At 37.8% G+C, this 24,084-nt stretch overlaps 1 protein-coding gene across 1 annotated transcript in view; it reads right to left on the minus strand.

The window, feature by feature from the left end:
• Positions 1–24,084, minus strand: part of TUT4 (terminal uridylyl transferase 4) — a 3,240,181-nt gene that overhangs the window by 2,194,432 nt on the left and 1,021,665 nt on the right. The window contains exon 11 of the mRNA XM_044086854.1: positions 9,118–9,342. Coding sequence (XP_043942789.1) covers positions 9,118–9,342 — 225 coding nt within the window. The remainder of the gene's footprint in view (positions 1–9,117; positions 9,343–24,084) is intronic.

Raw genomic sequence — 24,084 nt, forward strand, 5'->3', positions numbered from 1 at the left:
AAATAAAGAGGTGATAAAAATTGGAGACCTATAACACTGAAGAATACAGATTATAATTTTTTTTATGAACAACAAAAAGGTTACAGAAAAAATTTGATAGACTATATGACCAAAATGTATTTGGAAGAAAAGGAAGTCAAGTGTTATTATGGGTAATAAGAGAAATAATTGATGATATCATAAATAAAAATGTAGAAGTGAAGGTTATGATACGGGATACAAGTAAAGCTTATGATAATATAAATATAAATCATTATGGGGAATTTTGCAGGCATATAATATAAGCAAAACATATTACAAGTAATAAAAATCTGTTTATGAAAGGAACTACGTGAAACTAAATGTAAATGTCTAGACTGGGGAAGAAATAAAAATAGAATGTGGAATAAAGCAGGGCTGCCCAGCTAGTAGTGTAATTTTCTCATTAGTTATGAATGTAATAGTGAAGGATATTAATAAAAGATAAAGTAGTGGTGGGCACAAAATGATGAATGAAGTACAATTGCCAATAATGCATAATTATGCGGATGATATTGTATTAATTGTTAAAAATAAAGTATGGATGGAAAAAGTAAATGAAAAATAAAGTATAAAATTAAAACAAATTGGTTAAGTATAAATAAGGAGAAAAGTAAAGGATTTGGTTTTGAAGGTATAATAGGAGGTGTTGAGTTCAATTAAAATAGATATATTAGGAATAGCATTTGGAAGGAATGAATACAGACAACAATAGGATCATGTACTCAAAGAAGTAAAGGATATGACTCATTTTTGGAAGTCATATAGATTTTCATATAGAAAAAAAAACACTTGTTGAACACCATGGTAATAGGAAAAACTGCTTATGTTGCTAACATCTATATGTTTCCTATTAAGTATAAAAAGGAATTGATTATATTATATTGACAAAACTCTTTCTCCTTCATGGAAGCCTGTCTGTTATCTGCAGGCAATTCACTTGCAATGCAGATTCCAAACCAGCTTGTATATTTGCTTCCCTCCAGGAGCCAATCACATACATGTAGTCAAGGCCAGTGTTGGCATTTGGGACCTCCAGCATATGTCAAGATGAGGAACCCCTGGGCACTTCCAGTCTAAGTATCACTTTATCACTGTTAACCCTCCTAAGCAAGCTTTTAGTTCAAGCTGCAGTGTTTTATAAGAAATATGCATGGGGTAAACTGAAGCTGCAATGCTCTTGCATTAGGACAGGCCTGTGTACCACACTATGTTGGCACATCTCACAGGAGGACATTCACAGTGACTGGTATTTAGTTACAAATGTGATACGTCACAAATCTATGTACAGGGCTGGACTTGGGTAAAGTGGTGTACTAAGCACTGCCTACTATTTCATCCCCTACATGCACACATTTTGCGGTGCTCCCCTGTTTTTCCTGACCATCTTGGTCTCCCCACAACATGTACATTACTTTTTTCTTTTTCTCATATCCTGCCTTGCTCTTCAGCTTTTTTAAGAAGCCATAATTTTCTATATTCTCTAAAGTGCATTTTAAGTTTTTTTTTCTTTTTGCGCAACCATTTCAATCAGTGATGGCTTGACCAGAAATTGATGATTGAGGAAAGAAAGCCAGTGTTGCTGTTGAACTTTAGTTTTCCTTGCATCTTTTCAACACACTTTTCATGACCAAGACAGCACAGTAATCATTTAGGAAATAATTAAGCCTGGGGCCCAGAAACCATATGGTTATAGATGCCAGCATTTTCCCAATCTTTTAATCCAATGGTGGCTTGAATAAAAATCATGAGTAAGAAAATAATTTGTCTTTTTTTTTCTTTCAGTGAAGAGATAAGCTGTGTCCAAGGTTTAATGTTCAAAGCTGATAAAACAATAAGCTCACAATAAACTAGAGACAGTTGTAAAGATACAAAAATCCTATCTGGGAATAATGCCTGCCTGCCTCGCTACCCCCCCCCAAAAAAAAAAGATATTCACTGCCTGTGCATCCCCTGTGGTGTTAGAATGACATAAAAGCAGAGGTTCAAATGGCCACAGTCTATTTCAAGTGACTGCTGTCATACATGGCCATACATGGCACAATGCCAGGGCATTTCTACAGGCTAGGCTTGTAAAGGCTCCAGGGCCATTAGTCTAGTACTCAGCTATGAACCTATGAACCTATATTCTCTTTTACATGGGGCTCTAGACTGAATTCAGTCAAAAGAGTGATTTCTGTTTATGAAAGAAGAGCAAGGAGGTTAAGGTTTAATAAGCCCAATAGTACATGCAGCATCTTTAATTTTATACAAGATATTAAAAGGAATTATGAAGGAAAATAAAAACTTGATAGAAATTGTACTATATTATAAACACAAATATTTGTGGGAAGGAATGGAAGTTAAAAAAATGAAGTAAAAGCATTGTGAATGAAGAAAAGAAAGAATACCAAAACAGAATTGTGTTATGGAAAATAAAAAAGAATATATGTGAGAAAAATAGAATGGAATAGTACTTAAGTAATATGAAAGCATTTTATTGTATTGACCCATGGAAAGATTTAGAAATAGATAAGAAAAAAGCCGTAATGATGAGATATAACAACTATAAAAAGATTAAAGAATGCAATGATTTTTTTATGGAGACTGATAATTAGAAAATTGCCTGTTAAGGCAAATATGCCATATAAAAAAAGCAAGTTAGAATATGTAATAAATGTAGAGAGTTTGAGAGTACTGAGCATGTGTTTTTGAAATGCGAGGGAGTTAATTTGTGGAAAGAAATATGTAAAGATAATAGGGTGAAAAGTTTGTTAAAATCTGAACAAATAAATACTGACAATAGAATTTGGTTATTATGGTGCATGTAAACAGGAAGAAGTAAAGAAAATGGACAGAGTAATATTTTATGCTTCATGGACTATATGGAATGAGAGACTAAATGAAATTAAATACAGTGGAAAATGGACTTAGAAAAAGATTTTGGAAAAAAATAATGTTTTGATTGTGGATAAAAGAGTGGGGGGATGCTTAAATTGAAGTTTATAATGTATGGAGATTTATAAATAGATGTAAATAACATAAACATGTACGTATGTACATAATTTGTAATGTATATATCAATAAAAAAACCTACTCTTTTCTGAGCATTAAGTGGTGGAAGAGGGCTGTCACTAATGTTTGGAGAATTCCAACGTGGAGGAAGGACTAAAAAGTGCTGCTGGAGAAATTTTGGAGAGAGAATCACAGCAAGATCAAATCCTAGTTAGAGAGTTGGAGAGTGGAGGTTTGATACAGAGACACTGTAGAACTTAATGAATGAAGGAAGGAGAACTAAATGAAGATGAGGACATGAGCTGGAGTGCTATGAATAAGAGTATTGCAGGAACAGTCTGAAAATAAAGCTGATACTGTGGCAGAGAAGTAGACTTCAGAGGCTAAAAGTACAGAGAAATGTTCGGCTCATGGAGTAATCAGCTTTAAGAATTTCATGTGCAACTGGGTACTGTGTATGGCAGAGATAAAGTAAAGACAAAAATATATGAAAGTGCTGTAAAGCAAGGAATAAGCAGTACACATAATGAAGAGAGTTGTTTCTCAGTAACTTAAGTGTAGCCACTTTAGAAAAAAATAAAGACCAGTGGTAATAAGAAGCAAAACCACTGTTACTATTGACAGGTATGACATTATGGACAATATTATATTGCCATTAGGATTTACTTCAAAAGACATATGAGCTTTGATACATTTTGGGGTCAAAAGACTTGTGAGAAGTAACATTTAGAATCATAGGAGGTTACTAGACTAAAGCCTAGCCAAGAGTTTATCCCTAAAAAAGAAATCTCAGTCAGCACCTGTCACCCCTGTTAATGAGGGACACAGGTAGAACCCCTGGTACAAATTTGTGGTTTCCCATCCAGTCATCAAGGCTGTACTTGGAGGGTCAGAGAGGTACTGTGTTTGACATGTATGGAAAGTCTATTCCAGAGATGGGGCAGCGTCTGGGAGACAAACCTGTCTCTCCAGCAGATTTTGTTGATGTCGCATATTAGATTTAAGCCTTTCAAGTGGGTAATGCACGAGGAATAGACTTACGGATATGGAGCATCTCTAGTAGGGTAGGGTCCGATACCGCCTTATAGGTAAGACACAGATCACCTCTGAGCGATCTGTATGTTACAGAGTAGAGTGATAGTGATTTGAGGCTGTATGCATAGGACAGGTGTTGCAAGCCATGGATTCTCTTTGTGAGGTATTTCTGTGGCCTTTCCAGTTGTTGCACGTGTTTGGAGAGGTACATACCAAACAGTGCATTATACTCAATTACTGGTCTAATGAGGGAGGAGTACAGATAGGTAATAACCTCCTTTTTCTGGATGCAATCCCTTTATTTATGAGATGAACCAAGTAAAAGGCTTTTCTGACCACTGTCGCTACATGATAAATGTGAGATTGTCAACCTCAGTACCCAGGTCACTCTGTGTGCGCTTGGGAGGTTGCTGGCAATGTGGTAATCAGTAGGAGCCGTGGTTTTGCTGAATGGTATGATAATACATTTTTTGTATTTAACTTATGGCCATGACTTTGGCATCAGTCATTTGTTGCTGTGAGACCCTCTTGCAGTATTGTTAACATCATTTGGGGAATCAATGACAGCACCCAACCTACAGTCATCTGCAAACTTGGTCAGCCACGGGCCTTTTATCTTTGCCTTGATCTCTGAGAAGTAGATGCCAAAACAGTAGGGGTCCCAGAACAGATCCCTGGGGAACACCAATAGTGACAGGTCTGCTGTCGGAAGTGGAGACGCTTATTTTGACCTTGTGGGTCCTATCAGTAAGCCAGTTGGCCACCCACCTGATGAGATAGGGATTTATGCCAAGTTGTGTTAGCTTTTTGATGATGTCCGAAACTTTTTCAAATGCAGAAAAATTATGGCTGAAACAGAAAAAAGAAACAACATATCACTTTGAAAAGACTATATTTCAGAACTTTGGTTTGCAGTTAAAAAGAAAACTGACTGTGCAATTCAGAACTTCAGACATGTAGAAATGTGAACTTAAAACTTTTTTTTCACACAATATGTGAAAAAGTACATGAAATAAAGTGTTTAATAATGAAAATGTATGTATGGAGGGTGGGAAGTGTGGGTTACACTGGATATGCACAATGAAAAATGACAGCATATTTCAAATAATATATATAACAGTAAGGGGAAACAGAGTAACTGTTAGGAATTTAGGCAAACTAAATGCTTGCTTTTATTGCAAGGCTGAAACATGTTTGGATCAGAATTGTACCAAAAGAATATGTGAGTAATGTGGGGAGAGCAAAGCAATAAAACTAAAAACTGTAGACCATCTTGTAGGAAATGTAATGATTCTGGCCATTTTCTGTTTGACTGTCCTGTGCTGGAAAAAGAACAAGTACATGAAAAAGAAACTGAAAGGGAAAAAAAGACAATATGTAGGGAACAATATTGAGGAAGATGATGAAATGACTGATATAAGTGAGGAGAAAGTGAAAGAAATATAAGTGAGCAAGGGGAAGGACTAGTGGTAAAAGTGATTCAGACACAGAAAATAAGCATGATGAGTTAGCAAGTGAAGAAGAGAAATATGGTGACTCAGAAATTGAAAAAACAAGAGCAGCAAGAAATTAAATCTACTGGAGTGAGGGTAAGAATGATAAAGAAAAAAAAGAATAAGAGGAAAAAAAGATGCAAAAAGGGGGAAAAGATGATTTAGGTATTCTGGGACTAAATGTATAAGAAATTAAGTGACAGTTTTAAAGGTTGCTGAATGATTAAAAAAGAAAAAGATGGACATATTATTTTTGCTGGATACAAGATATGTTAAATAAGAAAAAATGAAGCTTTATAGGAGTATGAAACATGTTCTGGGTTTGGGGTGTTAAGAAAAGACAAAGTAAACATATTAGATGCAATAACTGTGATACCAGGAAAGGTGATGATGTGCGATGCAAGAAAAATGGAAACTGTGTCAGATGAACAGTAAAATATGGATATATAAACATGCCAGAAAAAAACATTTTAATACTTAAAAAAATGTTTGACAGTGAACATGTCAATAGTAATGAATGGGAACTAACTAAGGTAAGAAAAGAAATAGTAGTACTAGCAGTAGATTTTTTCATGTCATAGAGCAATGTTAGATGATGAAAAAAATAAAAGGAGGAAAAGGAAAAAAAAAAGAAATGAAATGAAAGGATGGAAAGTAGTAGACTACAAAGAGAACACGCAAAGTTTCTACTTTAGAAAAGCCAGACACAGTGGTGAGTAAAGTTTAAAAAGAAATATAAAAATATGTTTTTTGGAAGTAGAGAAAAGGGTTAAAAAAGAAATAATGTGGAACATGAAACATGATGAAATGTTTTAAAAAAGGAATGGAAGAAGGAAGTGATAAAATAGGAGAAATAGAAACAACTGTTGTTGTTGTGTCTTTCGGCTTTTCCTGGTTGCCACAGCGGAACGCTAATGATTGGCAGTAGATTTTTACATGCCGAGTTGCCAGCTCTGACACACAGTCTTCAATGAAGGTACGCCCATTCATGCATGTCTCCACACAGAAGACGCTTTAGCTGAGAATCGAACAGGACAATGTCTTACTGTGAGGCGACAATGCTACCGCAGCACCAAATAGAAACAACTGCATGAGAAAAATAAAAAAAAATTAAGACAAAGTTGTATTACTCAATATTTTTAAAGGGAAAGAATTAAAAACACTTTACTCTAAAAGATGGATAGAACATTAAAAGAAAATGGGGTAGTAAAATGTAAACCGATCAGTTATGGAGATAGCAGAAACATTTGTATAAACAATGTATGAGAAGGAAGAAGTTGAATGAAGTTGCTGGAAAGTAAACAAAATTTCAGATAGAGCAAAATGTAAGTTGGAAGTAAAAAAAAAATGTTATAAAAGAAGGAAAGGAAGAATAAGCACCAGGCTTGAATGGGTTAGGTTATGGGCAGTATATGGAGATGAGTATAAGGGGAAAATGAAGTATCTGCAAAAATGCTGAATGAATGAATAGTTAGAGGAAGAGATGGATGCAAATATATGTACAAGATTAACTGCATTTATACGGAAGAAAGATGACAAAAATATTAAGAAATGGAGGCCAATAACACTGGAGAATACGGATTATAAAATCTTTATGAAAATAATACAAAAAAGAATGGGGATAATTTTGGAAGAAGTGAAAGAGAAGGTGAATATGGAATAAAGTGAAGGAAATCTTAGCAATAAAAACAGACATAATAGAGGTTATTTTAAGGTAGAATAAAGAAGTAGGGAGTCAGGGGAGGGAATTCTGAACTCCAGAAAACTGCTAGTGTGTGTTTCTGCAGGCACATAAAGCCATAAAGATTTTATCTCACAGGTCTGAATGCAGCCAGACACACAATATCTGTGAATAGCCTTTCTATGGGAAGTGTGGAAGTTCTGGAATTGTTCTTTAAATTCCAGATGCTGTATTAAGGCTTAGTATAGCCCTATGTGTGCATTATGACACCTCTGTGACAGTTTCTGCTAGTGAGGGGGTAGTGTGGGAACCACAGAGTGAGGTGACCAGATGTGATACTGTTCTGTAGCCAGCACTGAAATTGTATTTGAATACTAGTGAGAGATGTGATAAGGGCACTTTGTTATAAGACCTGAAAAGAGACACTCATCTAACTGTATCTTGCTTTGCTTTAGTAAGTAACTAGAGAACAGTAATTCTTTAGTCAGTTATAAAATACAGTGAGAGTAGCTAAATATTGTTTTTCTGTGTCTGTCTGAGTCATTCCATCAGTGTTGTTTTTTATATTTCCTGTGAATTGAAACTCTGGTGTTTATTGTAAATAGATATTCAGTATTTTGTGTTTTCTATTTTATTTATTATTAATTATATCTATACCTTTCATTTTTGTTTTTTTTTTTAGAAAACATTTAACCTTTGAGAGTAATTGCATTTATGTGGAGGCACTGTGGTTCCAAATTCCTGAAAGTATTGCTGCTTGGTCAAATATAATTTTACTGAGAGTAATTGGGTGAAGGAAGACAACATCTGCAAGAACCCAAAAATACCAGGAAGTAGGAAGAGGGAAACTTGATGGAAGAGTATAAATTTGGGGATTTTAATATGGTACAGCATAGATTAAAGAACAAGGGAAAGCTTCAACTGCAGATTTTCCATACTGCTGGGGGTTCAGGGAGGAAAACTAGTGAAGAAAAATGCAGGTGTGGGGGTACAGTCATCAATGAGGATAGGTTAACTATCCCATGAAAGTAAACCAGTAAAAATGTCAAGATGTTTAGATACAGAAGGGCAACTAACAAACAAAATAACATCAAAACAGATCCCAACCTGCCAAGGTGTAGGATGGTATGACTACTAAAAGTAGACTGCTGCTATGATAGTGCAATAACTGTATTCACTAAAGCAATGAGTAAACAATGGTGCAGTTCCTGAGATGCTACTCTCCATGATGTCCAGGTAAAGCTATTAAATTATAATACTTGTTACAGTTATGATGCATTAAGGCAATCTACCGCAATGTGCAGCCACATACATAAGCATATACAAGCAACATACATTGCTAGTTCATCTTCACTGAACAGCAGTAACACATACCAGGAAAATAATCTATACTATGCAGTGCCATTATTTTAAAAATAAGATATGACAACATGAAACAGTGCAGTTATGTCTAGCCCTGCTGTGAGAACCAAATAAAGGCAGTATGAAAGCAATTTAAAGACTCTGGAATTATATACACATGGGACATGGCATACAAAACAGGACATATCTTTATCCTATCAAACTGACACCACAAACACTGAGCACAGATGGGTGAAGGGGTGCACACAAGCCAAAAAAGAAGAGTATAGCTGCTGTAACTAAATGTCAGAACAACAGATGTCATGGGGTAAAGCATTTAGTAACTGACAGAAACAACAGGGGATGCATCATGAGAATAAATACAAGGGGACAGACAAAAGTAAAAATTAAGAACAGTTAAGTCAATTACAGCAGCAGAGTAAAATAAAATTAAAAAGTTAAAATAAAAACACTGAGAATTCTAAAATGTAGCTACAAACAGCATATGGAAAGTCAATGGCCTTCCTTGAGTTTAAACAATTCAGTCATACTCACTCTGCCCTGCTTTTCTTTAGATGATGTATTGTAGTTGTCAGATTCTGAGCATTCTGCTTCTTTAGTTCCAATTTTTCGATGATTACCTCTGGATCTACCCTCATTACCATTAGACTTCTTCCCCTCTCTGCAATTAGAAGGATGATATTCCCAAAGTAGGTACGTGTCATCCTCAATTCCTTTAAGGTAATAGTCATCCACTCGCTTCAAGTCAAACCCTTCAATCTAAGGTGTTAAAAAAAAAAAAAAAAAAAAAGATTCTAACTGGAGAGTGTAAACTATATTCATGCAAATTATTTCATACAGACAATGATGCAACAAAAGCAGGAACAAAATACAAGACTACCATATAAATATATAAAACTATGTAATGAACAAGTCTGGCATGCACAATGAACTTTACTGTCAGAGCATTTTGTGCAAAGTGGTTTCTATACCATGTAGTGCATGTGCAGAAATACATAAATTGAACACTGGACATAACACTGCTGTAAAGTTCTAGGATCTGGAAACATCTTTACAAGCAGGTGATTTGCCATTTTTACTGTCATTTCCTATCAAGCAGACAGAAGTTACTACACTATAATCCAAATTTTCAAGGACATAAGTTACTAATTACTATTCATCACACTGAATAAGCTGCTTACCCAACATAAAAAAATAGCACCAATAAGAAGAGTAACTACTGGATGGAGTGACTCTAGGATGATAAAAGAGGAAGAACTTTATCCAGTTCTCAACAGTGCAGTGATAGCTCTAAAATGGATTCATTTAATCTCCCAGTGAAGCTCACTGCATTTCAAGCAAGAGGTAAAAATTCCTTCATATCCTATCAAGCTCAGACACTGCAATGAAAAGCAGTTCATTGTGGCTACCAAACAATATTTAAAAAGGTAGCATTTTCCTTGTCATTAAGGAGTGAAACCAAATTAGCAACTCCTCATAAACCAGGTAAAGCTAATAAGTTATATTAACTAGTGCAGTTATAATGCATTAAGGCAAATGAACTGCAAACAGCAAACACCTACATAAGCATATACAACAATACAGAAGTTAATCTTCACTGAACAGGAAGGATCAACACATATCAGGAATGGAATTCATATTATACAGTGAGATTATTTTAAAATGATACAATATTTCTGTTTAAAATAAAGATGATCTATAAGTAAATCCTACAGTGGAGGAGGCTGTAATTTGGTCATTCTGTGCCCTTATCCTCATTTTCTCCCCATTCCCTGCTTGTGTGCATTGCCACAGTACACACCACATCAAAAAAATGGAATAGATATTCTATTCAACACACAACAAAATGGAATGTTTCGGTGCTGGAAAGTAAGGAATAAGACATGACAGCGTGTGATTTATTGTCTAATAAGAGCAAGTCTTGATGTTTATTAAGGCATGAGGCATTTGTGCAGACTGCTTTCAGCAACAGGACAGTGCTCTTATCAGGCAGTATACCACATCTTGGAAAATGGTACCACCTAACCAATACAAACAAATAACTAAAAATGAAGTATTAGGAAAAGGATAAAAACAGTATACTGGAAATGAAAGACTGAAAACAGTCCTTAAATCAGTCTGAGCCATGCACAAATGCACTCATGGCTGCCAAACATCTAGGGGCATTTTCACTGCATTTATTTATTTATTTACTTTAAGTAAAGAAATGTAGCAGCAGCATTTCTTTCATAATCATCATTATCAACCCTTCATAATCAACTTCATAACTCCACCTTAAAGGATCACAACATATAGCTACACTAGCAAACACACATACCCCCTTCCACCACCCCTCTTTCATTCATGATCACTGCCTGCAAAGAACATAGCTACCTATCACTGCACCTCTCAACCTTTTCAGACATGTCCTCTCCAAAAATACTCCCAAGGAATTTCATCTCTTGAAATGTGCTCCCCTCTTTTCATATCAACTTGCACCTTCCTGCTGCTCTCGTCTTTCTCATCTACCCACAGTAATAGTGGTCCCTTCCCTAGTGAGTGGAAATATGCCTATCGTACAGCTCTTTAAAACCCTTATTTCTTTTATCTCAGTAATTTCCATTTAACTTCTCTATTTATATACCCAAGTATGCACATCCCACCAACCCACCCCCTCTCTCTCCCTTACACATTTTCCATTGCATGTCACATCCACTCTCACTTGCTAGAAATACCAAACCATCCCTTACAAAACACTCCCTTAAACTATCCAGATTCCTCTATAAGTTCACTCCTATAATACTCCTCCGCCTCCTATGCAGCAACACTGAACCTAACCCTGGCCCATTCTTCTTGTGTCTTAATGCCCATAGTATCAAGAATAGAACAGACCAACTGAATATGTTTTTCTCCCTCCACAACCCTAACCTTATATAGCTATAACAGAATCTTGGCTCAAAATCCACTGATCAGTCCATCCACCAGCTCTTCCTTAGGTACAACTATTATCTTGATGGAAGATCAGGTACTAGATCTGGCAGTGGAATACAAAACTGCTTTTTAAATTTAATTTAAATGTTTAACTCTTAGATCAAAGCAATACTACCTCAGACTCTCTTCCTAACTGGCTGCTTCTCCTTCTGCCCTCCCTAACAATCTTTCTATTCATCTTGCAGTCGCTTACCTCCCTTCTCCCACCTCCTCAGTCAAATTCAAAATATTTCTGCTTAAACTAACTCCACAATAAAAAAAAATGTCAAGAACTTCATCTTATTAGGGGAGTTTAATCTCAGCCTTCTTGGCCCCAATTTGAACAATATATTAGAAATTCTTAATGACTTCTGTGACACCCGTGCCGTGGTCCAGCAATCAAGGAGCCTGAATCCTCACCACTAACACCACTGATGGGCGTCTCATATAGGAGGAAAGGATAACAAATACACACAGTAAAGTGTAATTTCCCTTAAGAGCACACAGAGATCACAGTCAGTCCAGGGCTGGTCACTCCCTTGCTTTCCAGGTCCCCAATAAGACTCCCCAATGGCACAGCTACAGGGTCCAGATCTCAGCCAGCTGGGCAAGGTAAAATCTCCAGCACCCTCTCTGTCCAACCAGTGCAGTGTATCCCTGCCCAAGTAGCTGACACACACACACTTTGAGATAAGAGTTTATACAACCACACAGACACTTCTGGGGAAGCCTGGCACAGGTTATCCAGCTGTGCCTCTTTTACCCAGACTATACAGTAGAAATCACTGCCACCACCCAGCTAATATTTATCAGCTATTCAAAGACCCTTAAAAGGGTGTCAAATTATTACTGTGTAATATTATTATCCAACTGGTAGTATAACCAGTCAAGGCTTATTAGAGTGACTTGGTACAGGACCCCTAGATACATGCAATGTACTCTTAGAGCTTAACTTATCTCTACACAAAACAGCCACAATTGAAACATTTTAAAATATTTAATAATAAATAATAAAAACACAAGACAATACTTCTTACTACACAGTGCTAGTCAAGAGTTCAGAGATCACAGAGAAATACTTAAAATAATTCAGTAGTACAGATCCGACATCACAGAAAAATACAGTCTAATCTTTCTAGTTTCTAGCTATTTCTAAGAGAAAACACAAATCTAAGATAAACTTAGTAATAGAACACAGGCAGTGCTTTGAGTTGGATGGTCAAGACAACAATTCCTAATAATCTCTGATTCTCTCTGTTTTTAAAATGACATTCCTGGTTACCATTACATCATTCTTCACACTTCCCTGGGTTCCCAGGCTAACAGAAACTACATTTACATTCTTAACATCTCCTTGTGTTATCTGGCAGCTGGTCAGGAAGCAGAGCAATAAAAATACATTTCCATGTTTAAATCTAGCAATTTAACTCTTGGTTAAAACAACAGAAAGAATGTTTTCATCTAGACAGGCTGGAGCCGACATTTGATCAAAGGGTCATAAAATGCTTGACTTAGCTTCCTTACAGCAGTTTTTTTTTTCATTTAAGACAACAAGCCTGTGGTTCACATTAATATTTACAGATGACAGAATTATTTTTAAAATTCTATCTGGCTAGGCTGGCAGCCTTCACAATTTCAAACTCATTCAACTGGTCAGTGACCCACCAAACCAAACCCTAACTCTTCTCATTACTCAGTTCTTGATCTATTATTTCTCAAATTTGCATTCACCCCCTTCCTTCCCTGATCATTCTCCAATCAACTTTAATATCTCTCACCACATAAACAAAATCCTTCCTCCTCCCTTATATCATTCTGGAATAAATTCTAATCCAACAGTCTCAAACTAAAAACAATTCTAGCCTAAGTTGAATGGTCTTCTACTTTCTGTTCTACTGGCCCCAAGAACTGCTGCATTCTACTCCCATGAATTCTCACTTACTTCTAGGACTTACTCTTTACTTAAATCACACAGCTCTATAAACCTCTCAGAAACAACTGTCTCATGTACAAACTCAAATGCCTCTTTAGCCTCAGTGACAATGCTTGGCATACTTGGAAAAACAATCCATCCTCAACCTTCAGGCAACACTACACTAAGCTAAGGAATATAGCCAACAGGCAACATAAAAGTCACATTACGAAAGAGCATCAGGCATCCCTTCTCAACTCACTTAAAAAAATTCTGGGCAGAAGTCAACCATCTGACAGACCATGCTTATCCAGCTAACTCCCAGTTATCCTCATCCCACCTCACAGCAGCTGATTTAAGTACACTTCCCATCCTGGAGTCCATTAATAACCTCTTCTCTCCCTGCTATATTTACAATTTACATTTCAAAGCAATCAAATTCAAACACATAGTAACACTACTCAAAGAACTAAAAATAAAATGTATGTACTCACCATAACTATGCACCTGTATTGTTCATTTTCAGTCTTCCTCAATGAATGAGTCTTGGATCCAGCTCGGCCGCCTTTCTTCCAGACTCTTTGATCCAACTCTCAAACTTTTCCCATTACCCATAATACCCCTAACTGCTGTATTAACTCAGACTGAGTTTGCTGCTCAATCTGTAAAATCATTGATAATATCTTACAGAAGAAAGGAGGACAGAATAGCAGCTCAAACAGGAACAGTGGTTCCAATGTTTCTATTAGATCCCTCCCAAAGGTAAAGGACAGGAAGGAGGAGGGTGGGAAGTTGAGAAAAAATGAAAATGAACAATACAGCTGAATAGTTATAAATAAATATGTTTTATATCTGATGTTGTCATTTTCATTCATTCCTCAATGAATGAGACAAAGTCCCCAGCTACAATAACCTTGGGTAGCCCTCATGGAATGACATCCCAGAGTATCACAGAACCAAAGGCAGCCCCTACTTCTGAAAATGAGGTCCAATTTCTAATGAGCACTAAAGGTATGGGCACTGGACCAAGTGGCTACAGCACAAATGTCATTAATAGAGGCTATAGCCCCAAATACAGATGCTTTTAGCCATATATCTAGTGGAATGAGCTTTAGGAAATCTCGGTAAAGGCAGACCTCACACAGAATAAACATATGAGATCCAGTCCATTAACCATTTTGCTTAAGTGACTTTAGAAACTGTTTTCCTCAATTTGTTATGGGCTTGTCCTATCCTGTAACTAGTCTAGTCCAGATGCAGATTTGCTGTATCTAGGACTGTATGTAACCTCTGAGCCCCTCAAGCCTTTCTGTGTTGGATGGAAACCTTCTAGCTTATCTGTGGGACTGGTAAGCACTAGGTAGCCTATCTACCACAAGAGGAGTGGTTTCTGACCCAGAAATTGTAGCTTATTGGCCGTTTGGGCAGTTTTTCCATCTCGTTCATCTTTCTGGTTTAAAAGCCCGCATTTGCACTTGGTACCCGCCTTTCATGTAACTAGTCTAGTCCAGCTACAGATCTGCTGTATCTAGGACTGTTTTCAAGCTTCTGAGCGGTGCCAAAATCTGCTCTTCAAATTTTCTCTTAGATCTGGCTAGTTCTCTCCTCTCCTATACTTCTACTAGCTTATTAGTTTAGCTCTTTACCAGACTTCTTGTAGCAATTATTGTAGCACACAAATGTGCTACCAGCACTTAACGTTCTACAAGGAAACAGCTCCAGTAGCTAGTATTAATGCCCACCCCTTCCAGGCATGTCTAAAGGTCAGTTCACTGTACTTTCTCCTATTAACCTGGTGAACTTGGGTATCCTGAAGCAATGTAGCAACTGCCTCATGTACACTGACAACCCTCTCCTCTTACCTCCCAACACTCAGACTTGCGAGAGATGCACTTATATATCCAAATTGGAAGCCATGCACTCTCCAGCTAACACCGGAATAGCTGGTCAAGAGGAGAAGGTCAACACCTGCACCGCACCACATGGAACACAAAGCCCTCCAAAACACACATCAGCACTGCCTTCACATAAAAACACAAATGACACACCCACCTTCGCAGAGGCTCTCAATAAAAATCTACCCAAACAACAGAGACCTCCAAGGCAGAAACGTACTCAACCACCACAACGCAACACTAATCACGAGACACATAACTCTCCTAAACAGTGTGCCTCTCAACCAAAACCCCTAAGGCAAATGAGCATGCCCAACACACTAGTCATAGGTGACTCAATAGTGAGACACACTGATGTCCCACTCACTAGGTTGAATAAGGAGAAAGTAGCAGTCAGCTGCCTGTCAGGCGGCAGGATCCATCACATAATGCATGCACTCAGGTCCCTCAACAAGTATAAATATGACTCTGTCATTGTACATGTGGGTGTGAATGACATGAGACGTACCTCCCTTGTCTACATGAAGAGAGACATGGAGGAACTTTCAGATTATTTAGCCCAGGTGGGTATAACCCTAGCCCTGAGCAGCATCCTACCATCACCAAGAATGACACCATAGTACAAGCTGAAAATGATTGATTTCAACAATTGTTTCTGGTGTGATTCTAAGGGGGATCCAGTATCTGTCTGTCTGGGATAACATGACTAACAGTCCTCAATGCTTTGCCAGAAATGGCCTGCATCTGTCACCCCTGGGCTTCCAGATACTGGCCATGGCTCTTGCCACCCCTATAGTGTCTTTTTAGGCAGTGTTCCAAAGACCAAATTACCACCGTAACAGCTACAAACAAATGCAATAGGAGGGTCATGCTGCTCAACGCTAGAATTCTAAATCTGAAAATGCACTCGCTCAAAGCACTCCTTAAAATGGAGAACATCGACATTTGTGCTGTAACAGAGACCTGGTTCAAGGCAGCAGAAAGCACCCCTGCACTACCAGGCTATAAATTATTCCACACCTTTCGGCCCCAGAAATTGGACCAAAGGCTGTGGTGTTTCCATATTCATAAAGGATGTGCACACCTCCAAACAGGTAATGCAACATAACGCATCCGAGATACTTCAGGTGCAACTAACAGTGGGTAAGACACTGATTCAGGTCGTAGCCTGCTACAGGTCCCCAACCACGTCCCAGGACTCACACTCCACGTTCCTAAGCACCGTGGAGAATATTAGGGTCCAACTGAACACTCTCATACTGGGCAACTTCAACTACCTCTCCATTAACTGGGAAAACTACTCATGTACCAATACACTTGCCCAACATTTCCTGGAATTTATTAATTCTAATTCCCTGGACCAGCTCATTCTTACCCCCACTAGAGGTAGCAACATCCTTGACCTGGTCATTGCTAACATGGGTGACCGTTGCTCTACACCAACAGTCAACTACTCCCTGGTTAGATCCGACCACAAACTAATCACCTTGGAAATCCACATCCCACCCCCACCCACGCGCAAAGGTAACCACCATGAAAAACATTTCCAAAGCTAACTTTGGGCTCCTAAAAACAGAGGTGGGTAACTTCACGGCACCCATGCAAATAGAGAATAGCTGCATGACCGCCAAATCATACATCAATGCACTGTACGAACACATACACAAATGCATGGATCTTGCCATACCCAAAAGAACCAAGACGCTCTCCTCCAAAAAAAAGGAAGCCAATCTGAAGGTCTACTGACATAAACAAACTCTACAACAGAAGGAGAAAACTGATGCGGAATAAGGTAAAGTCCCAAGACGGGAAAAGCTTCCTTATCAGCCTCAACAAAAAGCTGAGATCCCTCATCAAATCCTCTAAAGCTAGCTAAGAAAACAGAATTGCAGCAGATAATAAAAACAACCACAAAGCCTTCTACAGTTATGTAAAAAATCTCCATGGCAATATCTAGATCTGCTCTGAGCTACTGCACAATGGTACCTCCTATACCGAGCCAACAGATATTGCCAATATACTGGCCAACAGATTCAGTGCCATCTTTACTCCTCTCTCACCCACCAAAGGGCCAATCACAATACCAGTAGATTGCCAGGTACCCAGTATTACTGCTGCACAGGTTACAACAGCACTGTTCAAGGCCAAGAATACAGTTTCTATGGGACCTGACAATATCCCTGGCTGTGTTCTGCATGAACTACAGAGTGAACTGACACCTCACCTGTGTGCCCTGCTCAATCACAGTCTCATCTCAGGCTTTGTCCCTACCAAATAGCGCACTGCTACAGTCATCCCTCTTCACAAAGGAGGAGCGACCCTGGGAACTATCACCCCATAAGCCTGACGAGTCTGATATGCAAAGCTATGGAATGCATCATCATGGACCTAATAAACAAGGATACAGGGAGTCTCCAAACTCTGGATTCCACACAGTCTGGTTTTGTGAAGGGTAGATTATGTCTGTTCAACTTGGTTGACTTCTTTGAGTCAGTCACCAGAGCTGTGGATGAAGGCAATGTGGTTCATACAGCCTACCTTGATCTGGCCAAGGCCTTTGATACCATTCTCCACTCAGGAATCATAGAAAAACTCACTAAGCTGGGTGTCAACCCCTATATCACTAGGTGGGTTGCAAACTGGCTCACAGATAGAACCCACAGTGTGAAAGTAGCTGACTCCAAGTCAGACTGCAGTCCAGTTATGAGTGGAGTCCCACAGGGTTCAGTCCTGTGTCCTCTCCTGTTTGGGATCTACTTCTCTGAAGTCCAGGCCAAGACGAAGGGACTCTGGCTGACAAAATTCACAGACAATTAAAAGTTGGGAGCTATTATTAACTCCCCAGGTGATGTTGACATCCTACAGAAAAGGCCTCACTGAGACCAAAGACTGGTGTCAGAACCATGGCCTTAAGCTCAATGCCAAAAAATGTGTCATCATCCTCCATGGGAAAAAACGGTTCCCTTGAATTACCACATCGATGGTAGTCCACCGAACACAGAAGGTGTTATAACAGATCTGGGAAAAGAGGTTGACAGCAACCACTCTTTTGACCATCAAATTGCCACTGTGGTCAAAGTCCTTCTATGTGGTGCATCTCATTACTAAGGGTTTTGCATCCAGGAAGAAAGAGGTCATTTTCTCCCTCTACTCTTCTGTCATTAGGCCAATCATCAAGTACAATGCCCCATTTGGCATGTACCTCACTAGACACCTGCAACAACTGGAGAGGCCACAAAAGTACCTCTCAAGGAGGATCCTGGGCCTTAAACACTTGTCCTATATGGTCAGACTCATAAAACTCCAACTATTCTATGTCTCATATTGCTTACTTAGAGGCAATCTCTGCTTGACTTACAAAGCCATGTCTGACCCAGCTCCGTTAGAAATGCTACATCTTAGGAAATCCCAATCCCTCCACACAACATGCTCCAGAGACCTCAACCTCATTACCACAATCAACAGAACATGCTGGAGGGACAGGTTCATAACACAAAGACTGCCCATGCTCTGGAATAGACTTCCCATACAGGTCAAGCAGAGCACCTCACTGGCCCTCTTCAAGAGAAATCTTGAGTGGAGTGGAAATAGAAAATTCACCACGGTGAACACTCCAATGGCTCTACTCGACAGTGGTACTGGGAACTAAGATCGGGTGGCACAATGCCAGGGTAATCCTATGGGCTAGGCTTGTAAAGGCTCCATGGCCATTAGCCTAGTACACACCTATAAACAGTTGGTCTGTCTTCCTAAAATTCTTCGTTCTATGAAGGGTTGTTTATGTGCATCCAAAAGGTGAAGCATGTACTCTCCTTTACTGGAAAATTTTGGAAAGAAGACAGGCAAGTTGATCAGTTGGTTTATGTTTGTCTCAGAGGCTACTTTCGGTAGAAAAGATGGATTTGTACGCAAAGTGACTATCTTTATGGAAAAATCAAATAAAGCGGTTTTGAAGAGTGGATGGAGTTCAGAACCTCACTTAGCTGAAGTTATAGCCACTAGACAGACAGTCTTCCAAATCAGAAATTTCAGATCAGTCTTAGCAGAGGGATCAAAGGGAGTTTGAGCCAAGCTCTGCAACATAAGTGGAAGATCCTATGGTGGAATGGGGTCTTTAATCGGGGATCTATGTAAGAAGGTACCTTTAAGGAAAGCTTTGCATAACCCGGATGAAGCTAGAGGGAAAGCACTATCCCCCAGTGGGATAATTAGAAATTGCTGCAAGATAGACTTCGATGGTTGAGCTAACAACTTCTTGAAAAACTGAAGCAAGAAAATGTAAAACAGCAGGAACAGCAGCAGTAGTAAAGGGATCTAATTCTCTTTGATGCACCCGATAAGAAAATCATTTCCATTTACTTTTGTATATTTTTCTAGCTGAGGCTTTCTGGGATGACATGAACATTTTGCAAACTGGGGAAGAAAGCCTGGGCTGTCTATCCATCACTAGAACTGGAGAAGCTATGCGGTCAACTTGAGGCCTAGAATGTCTGGATGAGCCATTCCTGTTGGATAAGATATCAGATCTGGACTGGGGTTCAGTGTCCAAGGAGGACACAGAAGATGAGACCATTGGAAGGGGAACCACAATATCTGAGGCCAACAGGCGGCAATGAGGATAACCTTGCTCTTCAACTGAAGTGCTTTCTGAAGAAATTTGGGGATTAGAGGTGGGGGGGGTAAGCATTCAGGAGACTGAAGGGCCAAACGTGGACTACACAATCTCTCACTCACTTACCCTGAGGGGAGATTAGGGAAAATAACCTGCTGCACTTGTTGTTGAGGGGAGAGGCAAAGAGGTCACAGCAAGGTTGACTCCAAAGATGGAAGATTCTCTCCAACACCATTTGGTTGAGAGCACTTGTGAAGGATCAGAATAGTCCTGCTGAGCTTGTCTGCTATAAAGTTGGAATTCACCAGAATATGCGTAGAAGAAAGTGATTGGAGGAGATTACCCACCACCACAAAATCATTGCTTCTTGGCAAAAGGAGTAGCCCCTGGTTCCCCCATTTGTTGATGTACCAGACCACCGACATGCTGTCCATTTGTACAGCAATTGTCCCTAGAGGGGTAGGGCTCTGAAAAGCCTGCAACACTAAAAGGACCACTTTCATCTGTAGGACACTGATTTGCAAATTGGTCTTTTCTGAGGACAAAAATAAAAAAGTAATCTGGTAGTAAATCCAATGAAAATAGGTAAAACACAAGCAATGTAGAATAAAATCCACTGAACCACAATAGCAAAGAATTGGCATTAAAAAACACTATTTCGCAACTTCACAAGTTTCACTTAAAAAGCTTCATCAGGCATACAATAAAATATGTAAAAGGGATTAAATAGTCTAAACTTCACATAATAAAAATAGTCACATATTAAAATCAAACCTTCTGCTGTAATTGTTTCAGTAAGGGTTTTAAAGACACAACTTCATTTAGGCCTGGTAAGATATGAGCTTTGAGTCTAAGGATCCATTTAAACTCTTCCAGTTCAATCTGTTGCACTATATCACCACCACATATGGATTCATAAACCTTAGATAAAATCATAAACTTAAAATAATGTGTAGAATTTTTATCACTAATATGTTTATAAAGTGCCTTGTTTAATTTTCTACTAACTTCTGAAAGATGGCTACTAATACGGTCCTTAATCTCCTGTTTGTTTTTCCAACATAATATGCATTATAGGATTGACATGTAGCTAAATAAATGACATTTCTAGTGTTACAATTGCCATAAGTATTTAAATAAGAATTCTTTTCAGTAACGGGATGAATAAAATACTTTTCAGTGTTAATATTGATACAATGAACACACTTATTTTGCATGTGTATGTCCCTTTTTTTTGGGGCTTAAATGGAGTGATGCTTCTGGGTTGTTCGTTATAACAAAGTTTACAATTATTACACCTTTTATAGCCAAAACGTGACCTGTCACCAACATATTTTAATAATTCGGGATCAGATTAAATTATTGGCCAACATTTGTTAATAGTAGATTTCATGGCATTAGTATTTTGATTAAAAGTAAGCATGCATCTTCTAAAATTCATTTTAGTCTTTTGTCCATTAACATTCAGCCTAATACTATCAGAGAAGATGGGCTTAGTATCAGCATTCCGCCCCTGTACAATAAACTTTTAGTGTTATCAACATCATATTTATTGTAACCTCTATACAGAAAGTTATTAGCTGTTCTGCCTAATTGAGATGTCATACATCTGTCATCAGTATGTAACCTAGCTATATGTTTCACTTGGTTACCCATAACATTTTTAAACATAAAAGAAGGGGTGCATACTTGTTCGGTGCAGGTATGTATTTCTTTTCACAGTATCCAAAACACCTGCACCTGTCTTAGTTAGAGTAACATCTAAAACCACAAAGTCAAAACCAGAGGAACTGTGCCCAAAACCACCACAACAAACCAAAAAAAAATGATTGAGCACTGAAGGAAGGAGCCATAAGATACAACAACTCCGCAGTTGAAGCATTGCTTTGTACAGAAATAGAACAATATTCTGAATTAGTTAATAAGACTGAACTGAATCAACATCATGACTTTTATGAAGCTAGAGGTAGAATTAAAGTATTTGAAACTGGATTAATGGATACCAAAAAAAAGAAAACTAGCTAAGGATTTCAAAGATTTTGAAAAAGGACACGTTTTTGCTTGGGCCATCGGAAAATGAACTCCCTACTGTCAGAAGAATTTGCAGGTGGAAGTTAATATACAGAGTTGAGCCTTCCATCACTATGCTAGCAGAAGCTAATATTCAAAGACCTGAACTGATTCCTGCTATACAGCCGCCTTTAATACTCATAGATCCAAATATTATTATGGCGTTAGACCTGCTGGATTTTCAACAGTTACAGGACTCGCCCCTCCCTTTCACACTACAATGAAAAAGGAAAAAGAGTTTATTTAACGACCACCAAGTGAAGCAGTATCAACGGTCGAATGTGAAAAATATTTAGATACTTTGAAACATGATTTGGTGTTTAATCTTTCCAGGTATGAACTTAACCCACACAAATTATCTCTACTAAACAAGGGACTTTCTTTTATACTTGCCTGTAAATGTCTCTCACGTACTTGCAGAAGTTAGATATTTTGTAAGATCTTCAAAATTAAGTGTTGCTTTTGGTATAAATAATAAATATGATAATACAATTCTTAACAGAAAGAGCACTTGTATACCTATTAATAATCAAGCTATGCAAGCCTTCGAGAAAGCTGTGGAACATGACATATATTTGCTATATCAAAATGAGGAAAAATGGTCATATAACTTGGATGTAAAATTAATATAATGCTATAAAATCTCTGATGCAAAACAACAATATTGTTGTTAAGAATGCTGAAAAGGAGGGGGGTAGTGGTACTTGATATTGACTGCTACTTATTAACCATGCAAGAAATGCTTCATTCTGTTGACTATAGAAAGATCACTAGATAAGAATGTGATAATATCATTAGGAAAGTGAACAATGTTGTGTTAGAAATGTTTAATGTAGGTTAATCGGATTATGATCTGTTTAATTATCTTACCACCACATCATCTACCACACCTCTAATTTACAGCATGCCTAAATTACAAAAATCTCAGAAAAGAGCACCATTAAGACTGAGAGTCTCTGCAAGGGAATGGGTCACAGAAGCCATCTGCAAATATGTGGACTTAGAATTAAAAAATGCTTACATTCAGCTTATGCTATTATTAAGGATTCTACACACTTCCTTAAAGAATTATATGCATGGACTAAAGATAAGAACATTAATAATTATTTCCTGCTTACTATGGATGTAGATTCCTTGCTCACATGTATACCTAACAATGTTGGTATTAATAGTGTGAGACATTTTATGAGTGAATATTCCGAAATGACTGAAACCAAGATACAAGATATCTGTCATCTATTACACATTATTTTGAATAATATCTTTTTATTTCAAAAACAATTATACCAGCAAATTTCAGGTGTTGCCATGGGCACAACAGTAGTGAATAAATATGCAAATATTGTCATGTTCATGTGGGAGACTGAATACACCCATGTCTAGTTCTAAGAATTTGCATTATGAAAAGGTTGTTTTTTACTGCAGGTTTGTTAATGACCCGTTCGTTATATGGAGAGGTACACTGGATGATTTTGACAGGTTTTTCAATACCTTGAATACTTGTACTGAATATTTAACCTACAAAAAAGAGATTTCTTTAGATTAAATAAATTTTTTTAGACATTACCTTAACTAAGACAGAAGCAGGTAGTTTGAACACTAAATTATTTAAGAAGCCAGCGAAAAGAAACATATCTGCACCACACAAGTATGCACCCACCCTTTAATGTCTAAAAATGTTATGGCTAACCAAATGAAATGTATATATAGGTTACATACTGATGAGAGAGAGATACGATAGCTCTATTAGACAGAACAGCAAATGACTTTCTATATAGAGGTTACAATAAACATGATGTTGTCATCACTAAAAATTTTATTATATAAAGGCAGAATGCTGATACCAAGCCCATCTTCTCTGATAGTATTATGTTGAATGTTAATGGACAAAAGACTACACAATTTTTGAAGATGCATGCTTACTTTTAATCAAAATACTAATGCAGTGAAATCTATTATTAACAAATATTGGCCAATAATTTCATCTGATCCTGAATTATTAAAATATGTTCATGACAGGCCAAGTTTTGGCTATTAAAGGTGTACTAATCTTAAAAACAAAC

Source organism: Protopterus annectens, chromosome 10.part0, assembly GCF_019279795.1.
Source record: "Protopterus annectens isolate FY-2018-M chromosome 10.part0, PAN1.0, whole genome shotgun sequence".
Lineage (NCBI taxonomy): Eukaryota > Metazoa > Chordata > Ceratodontiformes > Protopteridae > Protopterus > Protopterus annectens.